This window comes from Callospermophilus lateralis, chromosome 4 (genome assembly GCF_048772815.1).
Source record: "Callospermophilus lateralis isolate mCalLat2 chromosome 4, mCalLat2.hap1, whole genome shotgun sequence".
NCBI classification, from domain to species: domain Eukaryota; kingdom Metazoa; phylum Chordata; class Mammalia; order Rodentia; family Sciuridae; genus Callospermophilus; species Callospermophilus lateralis.
In genome coordinates this window covers 69,227,651-69,235,211 of record NC_135308.1, presented here as the reverse complement: position 1 = coordinate 69,235,211, position 7,561 = coordinate 69,227,651, and the positions used below count along the sequence as shown (strand labels likewise).

Genomic DNA, 7,561 nt, shown 5'->3' with positions numbered 1-7,561 from the left:
TTATCTTAATCAAATAGTTTTCTATGAAGTGACAGAAAACAGGAAAAGGTGGGTGAATCTGCCGTGAGGGATCTGCTGGCGGTAAAAACAAGCCGGCAAGTCAGCTGATAATCCCGGTGCCCCGGCTCCTTGACAGCTTCCAGGGTGCTGGCTGCTTCGGGACCAAGCGAGGTGAGCTCTGAACCACTTAAGGAAACCACTTAAAATTGAAATCTCCTAATGAAGGGGTTGGTCCTGTCGCTCGGCTGGAGCTTCTTGGCCCCGCAGTTCCCCGCCCTTTCCCTAATGTGAGCCCCAGAGCCTCCGCTGTTGGTTCTGTGAGTTCAGTCCAGTCCTTTTCCCATCCCATGTTTGATTTCACAGACAGTAAAACTGAAGCAAATCTATTATTTAAAAAAAAAAAAGTGGAAGGAAATGGAACTAAATTATTAGTGTATTGAAACATATCTAAGATGTTGAACCGATTGAAACCAGAGCTGATAATTTTATTACGGAATAAATAAAAATACCATATAATTTAACAACTGATTAGACCGTATAACTCGTATTTCTGCAACGTTCAATTCCTTGCTACGATGTTAACACATTTACTGCCTCTGATTTTATCGTGTCTTCTCAGTAGCATATGATTTCTATGTTGATATATTCTTGGATATTTTATTTCTGGCTTCCTTTTATTGATCATCTTATGTTTGTCAGATGTTTCATATTTATTTTTCAAAAAAATATTTATTTTTTAGTTGTAGTTGGACACAATACCTTTATTTTATTTATTTTATATGGTGCTGTGGTTCGAACCCAGGGCCTCTCACGTGCTAGGAGAGGCCTGTACTTCTGAGCCACAACTCCAGCCCTCCTATTTATTTTTGATTAATCCTTATGACTCACTGTTAAATGGCACTATCCCCAATTGTTCAGGTAGCAATTAAATTGCACAACCAGAATTTGAACCATTTGAGTGACAAAATCAAAGGGGGAATTCTCTTATTACCGTACCACTTTCTTAATGCAAATATTGGTGAAAGGTCTGTATGTCATGTTAGGAGCTATCATTCAACTATAGATAAGATACGACCTTCAGGATACTCACAGTAGAGGTGAAGTTGGAGATGTAAATAGAGTTTAGATTATGAAGGTCCTTGAATGCCATGCTAAAAAGTTTTGGAAAGATGTAGTGGGAAGTTTAAGTGAAGGGAGCCTAAAATGTAGAAGAGTGAGAAGGGGTGGTCCATTGGTGGCAAGGAAACCATCAATTATCCAGAGATGATGATACCATACACAAAGTCTTCTGGATGTCTTTTAGTGAATATATGTGCATGTGCATGCATGTGTGTATGTGTGTGTATTTGAATATATTCTTAGGAATGGAATTTCTGCATCATAGAACAGACCTTTTTGTAGTTTTGGTAATTATTGCCAGTTTTCTAAAACTGTTGTACAAATTTACATTAATTTACACTTAATGAATATTAGTCATTCAATTCCATGAGTAAACATAGGTTTTTGTTCTCTCTCCCCCCCCCCTTTCCTCCCTCCCTCTCTCTCTCTTTTCCTTTTCTGGCAGTGCTGGAATCAAATCCAGGACCTTGCACATTCTAGGCAAGCACCCTACCACTGAGCTGTACCCCCAGCCCAGTATCCTCTTTCTTTGCATTAGGATGAAATAGACTGAAATTTTTATATACACCCTTCATACAGATTTGAAAATATAGGCTGGATAATTCAAGTCATCAGCACACCCACACACAAACACCAAAAAAGTCCTTTGAATTATTTTTAAATGTCAAGTGACTCTTTTATTAACATGCTAATTGTGCATATTAATGGAATCATAGTGTTTTCCAGACATGCATATAGCATGTGTTGATCATATCCAGCCATCCTTCTTTCACCCTTACCCCCACCTTGTCCCTTGCATCCTTCCTAGTCCCTAGTAATCGTTCTACTTTCAAGCAGGTGACCTCTTTTTAAAGCACAATACGAGTAACTATTTGTTGTCTTCTTTATTTTTGCAGAGAGCACCATATAATAAAAATACCATATAATTTAACAATTGTTAGCCTTGCTATTATGTTCCCAGCATTCTACCTGGTACATGGAATACATTTTCTCTCACTTGAAGTAAACTATTCTAGTGAGAATAAGAAAATAGCATGATTCAGATAAGTACAGACTAGTAGTATGAGAGCTTGTAATAGGGACCCAGTATACTTTGGGGGAGTTGGTTTAGGCTTCTGGGGGCTAGCTGAACTACGACCCAAAGAATGAGTAGTTATTATCCAAGAAAATTTAAACTAGTGAGACTACCCTCAGGAAAACTTAATTCAGAAAGCTTAGGAGTGGAAAGAGAAATTTGATATTAACAGAAGTTCAGAATGATAGGAAAACAAATTTGCAAATTGGCTTATTGATGAGTAAGGGTGTAGGTGCATCCTAGAGAAGAGTCTAGAGGTGTAAACTGAAATAAAGGGTTTGAATATTATCAAGAGAGCAATAGACTTGCCACATGGAGATCTAATACTTTCTTATCCCTTTCTCCTATCAGATCTCAAAAATTACAACCTCTAAGGTCACCTGGATCACTACTTGGTCCCTGATCTGTTTCACTTTGTTTTCACCAACTGTTTACTAGCTCTTCATCTACACATCTAGGTATCCCTTCCTAAGAATCCTTTACCTAGTATTGAGAACCCTGTCTAAAAATACAATGTATAAGTATAATTTTTTCCTTTATGAAGTTTAAAAGAAACTGTTTTCATTTTAAAAAATAGAGGAAGAACTTCATTTTCATCATGAAAACAAAAAATGGGCAGGGATAAACACTTGAAAAAAAACTGGAATAGTTGGCTCAGAGTCACACAAATAAAAACTTTTGAGTGATGGAATATATTTAGAAGTGCTACAGCAATAATGAAACATTATGGTTTTATAATATAACTTGTTGCTTTTTTGTTGTTATTCTACAGAGAGCCTGTCAAAGAATATGAAGAAAAACCTAGAAAGATTCTGCAACAAAGAAAGGGAGTTTGTGTATAAATTCAAAATAGGAACTGAGTGCTTAGAATTGAGAGTACCCCTCAAATTTCCTGTTCAGGAAGATGCCAGTCATTTGCATGGACGTCTGATGCTACTTCACAGCTTGCCATGCTTTATAGAAAATGGTAAGGACTGATTTTTTTAAAGTAATGCCACTTAATTATTTTCTTATGGACTCTCTCATTAGAAGTTTCATGCTAGAAAGCATAAACCTAAGAAGCAATGGAAATAAAATATGAATTAACTGCTTCCAAGAATAAAAGATTCCTCACATCTTTGCTTTATTAAGTGTTTCCCCTATTACCTGTGTAACTGTTATAAAGAAATTTAATTAAAAAATTACATCATGAAAAGAGGTCTTAATGAAAACTTTCACATTTAAATTTAGTTGAGTTGATTCATATGGTATTTCATCCATCATTAATTACAATATTATGATTATAGAATTATATTGGTAAATTGGTTGGCCTTTTAATAATCTGATAATCAATTATTAAGATTCCATGGAACAGAAGTTCTAATCTTTTACCTAAATTTGTTTCATAAAGTGATCTGTATTAAGCCATTTAAAAAGGTCTCTCTTTTCTATTTCACAGACTAAGAAAAATTTTCAAATTAAAAATATATTGAATCACAGAATGCTAGAATTATAAGGCAACCTAGAAACTTTCTAGCACAATCATATCATATAAATAAAGAAACAACATGAATAAATAAATAAATAAATAATTTACCTCAGGCAGTAATTCTCAAAGTGTGGTACCTAATCAGCAACAACCTGGGAACTTGTTACAAATGTAAAATCTTGGCTCTATGCTATTCCTGCTGAATCAGAAACTCTAGGGGTAGCCCTGAAGCAGTTGGTTTCAGCTAGTCCTCTGAGGGATTCAAGATTGTGTATCCTGGTCTAAAGTCACCAACATAGTGACAAAACCAAGGCCAGAATCCATGTGTTCTAACTCCTATTCCACTACTCTTTCCATTATGGCAGTCCCTCAATAGTGTTTCTCAAATTGAAACCTTAGCGTATCTGCATTAAACTGGTTTTAATATAATCAGTTTCTTTTTGCAGATTCAAAAGCTCTAATATACTCTTTAAACTGATATAAGAAACTGTTTTTCACTTATATACAGTGACTTTAGACTCTCAAAATCTGTGGATCTTTCTTTATATGCATATACCTGTTCTGCTTCAAACTGAATTATTGGTTTAAGAAATTAACATTATTTAGGGCTGGCGATGTGGCTCAAGTGTTAGCGTGCTCGTCTGTCATGCGCACGGCGCTGGGTTCGATCCTCAGCACCACGTACAAATAAAGATGTTGTGTCCGCCGAAAATTAAAAAAATAAATATTTAAAAATTCTCTCTCTCTCTCCTCTCTCGCTTTAAAAAAAAGAAATTAACATTATTTAGTTAGTATCAAGGATACAGAAAAACTAAGAATTTTGACTTTTCTGCAACAAAGTCTAAGATGCCACACACATCATTTGTTTAGATGAGGTAAGGAGTAATGAGAGAGTTGAGTTTTTGAGGACAGAATATAATAAAAAAATTGTTGTGAAATAATTCCCTAAACTAATTTTTTTTTCTATGCTGGGGATTGAACCAGGGCCTTGTGCTTGTGATACAAGCACTCTACTACTGATTTTATTTTAATTGAAGATGATATTAAGCATGTTTGATAAAATAAAAATTTTGCACTGGAATGCTTGGCCAAGTAAAATATTCCCTTTCTGTATATGGATTTTGCTGATGATGGCATTTATTGTTCCTCTTTCAGACTTAAAAGAAGCTCTGAGCTGCTTTATAGAGGAAGAATCCCTCAGGGATTATGATAGAGATGCTGAAGCATGCTTGGAGGCTGTGAAATCAGGTGAAGTAGATCTACATCAGCTGGCAAATACATGGGCCAAAGCATATGCTGAGGTAAGAAAATAAGTCAAATTGTATATTTCAAGGATATTCTGGGATTCAGTGAGAATTTTTAAATTGCTAACATAATACTTAAACAGTTTGTGGAATCCTTTTTTATCTGAATACCAATAATATTCAGTATATGTTGCTGCTTTTGTGCTCCTTCATTTATCAGTATGAGCACATAAAAAAATATGTTTTGTAGAATACTTTTGTAAAATAGAAGCTACTTTTCCATATCCAGCCAATGTGGGGTCACCAGGTTTAGTAATTAAAGATATGAAATACCTATTGAAGACAGAATTTCAGATCAATGAATAATTTTAGTATAACTATCCCAAATATTACATGGAGCATATTTATACTGAAAAATGATTTACTCTTTATCTGAAATTCTAAATTTTTTTCCTTTTTTTTAATTTTTATTATTTGTTGTTCAAAACATTACATAGCTCTTGACATATCATATTTCATACATTTGATTCAAGTGGGTTAATTAACTGTATATCTTGGCTTTCATCTGACTCTAAAACAGTAGTGGTTCACTTTGATTTACTTTTGTCTTCTTACTTTATTGTTGTTGTGTAGCTATATAATGCCATTGCTTTTCTATTTAATTAACATACACCATTTCATAAAGTCTAAGATGCCAAACACGTCATTATTTTATTTACTTAGAAAGAAACCACTATCAGTTAAACTATGATAAAAAGCCAAGATGCCACTGAATATGATGTAAAGAAAAGACTCAAATATAACATTAGATTTATCAAGTAATCTTGTCAATGGAAAGGTCATTTCAGTGAATTGGTGAGAGCAGGAACTAGATTTCAGTGACTTTAAGAATAAGGAAGTAGAAAGAAGGAAGAATAGGAATCAATAGCTCTAGAAGTTTGGCTGTTTGAGGCACTTGCTAAATGGGAATACAGAGTCAGAGGTTTGTTGTTTTTGTTTTGTTTTTAAGATGGTAGAGTTGAAGTCTAGAAAATAGAATCCAGAACTCAAATGGAGAATTAACCTTAACTGAGAAGAAATATATATCTTTCATTAATGCAGATGTGAAGCAGGAAAGATATAAATTCCGAAAATTTTACTAATTGTAATAGGAAGTTGATGATAGTCTCTTCTGACTGCTTCAACTTTATCTGAGAAATAGAAAAGACAGATCATTTGTTTAGATGAGGTAGGGAGTAATGAGAGAATTGGGTTTTTGAGACAGATTTCTCCAAGGAATGGTGGAATTGTCAAGAATAATTGAAGGGCAAGTTAGAGTAGTCTGTTTGCCAACATGAACTTTGGAGTTTCATGATTTTTCTGCTGTGGCTTTCTAAGCCTTGTTGCATGCAGAGAGAAGAAGAAGATTAGGGTTTTATTAGATGGGTAAGAAAGACAATATCAATGAAGAGAGTTGAGGATATTGGTAAGACAGTGGTTAAATGCTGAGCACAGAATGTAAGCTATATAGAGAATGAAGAGAATCTAAATGAGAACTGATGACTGATAAAATGAGCTGGTAGGAGAGTTTATGGAGTAAAGGTCCTGATGAGGTTTAATATTCAATTACTTGGGAATAATTGAGTGAAAAATCTTGGTCAGAGCATATAATCAGAGACTTGAGTGTTTGAATTTTTAAAGTTAATCTATTATTGATGAGAAGACTATGTTAGTCAGCTTTCCATTACTATTAACAAATTTCTGAGATAATCAACTTATGAAGAGAAAAAGTTTGTGCTCACAGTTTTAGAGGTTCCAGTCCAAGATTGTTGGCCCCATTGCTTTGGGCCTGTGATGAAGCAGCATACCAAGGCAAGAGAATATGGTAGAGCAAATCTCCTCACCTCATGGCAAGGAAGAAAAGGAAGAGGCAAAATAGAAAAGGAAGAGGAAGAGATAGGTATTCCACAGTCCCCTTCAAGAATACTCCAAATGACCCCAGGACCTCCCATTAGGGCCCACCTATTAAAAGTTCCACCCCCTTCCCATAGCACCACCTTGAGTCAAGCCTTTAACATGTGGGCTTTTGGAGGATGCTCAAGATTCAAACTAAAGCAGTTACTGAAGGGTGGCTGAGGTGGAGTGGAGAACTTAAGAAAGATAAGAGTTCAGGGTATAAGAAGATGGAACATTGAGTAGGTTGTCCATAAGGACATCCAAGTGGGCCAGGTTGATACAGGATTTGAGACAGAGAGGAAGACTATGAACTTAGTGCCAAAGCTTTAAATTAATAAGAGTAAATTAATAAGAGACAGGTGGATTGTTTTTATAATAATGACCAAGAAAGTTAATCAGTGCTGAATGGTGTAAACCTCAAAGAAGCCAGGTTTTGTGCCTGAGGGTGGAGGTTGAGATTGGCAGTGAATAGTTTTCTTTCTGCAGGTACTCAGTGCTTCATTCCTCTCAGCAATCACATTCCAATTCCTGGTATCACCTCTCTTGAGGGAAGGCCATAAATTAGATCAAGGAAAGACTGTGTAGTGTTTCATGTGTAGGCAACTTCTGATTCAGGCTTGTGCTAGGCCGGGTTTAAAATAGGTATTGCAGTTTTTTGTAGTTAGATGACTGGGTTAATAGAATCACCAAATATCTGGTGTTATGTGTGGCCAGTCAGAT

General features: G+C 35.3%; 1 protein-coding gene across 2 annotated transcripts in view; it reads left to right on the top strand.

The window, feature by feature from the left end:
• Positions 1 to 99: 99 nt before the first annotated feature.
• Ferry3 (FERRY endosomal RAB5 effector complex subunit 3) overlaps positions 100 to 7,561 on the top strand; it is a 41,906-nt gene continuing 34,444 nt past the window's right edge. For both annotated transcript variants that reach the window (XM_076852557.1, XM_076852558.1), the window contains exons 1-3: positions 100 to 171; positions 2,967 to 3,161; positions 4,818 to 4,963. In XM_076852557.1, coding sequence (XP_076708672.1) covers positions 2,984 to 3,161; positions 4,818 to 4,963 — 324 coding nt within the window. In that variant the 5' untranslated portion in view covers positions 100 to 171; positions 2,967 to 2,983. The remainder of the gene's footprint in view (positions 172 to 2,966; positions 3,162 to 4,817; positions 4,964 to 7,561) is intronic.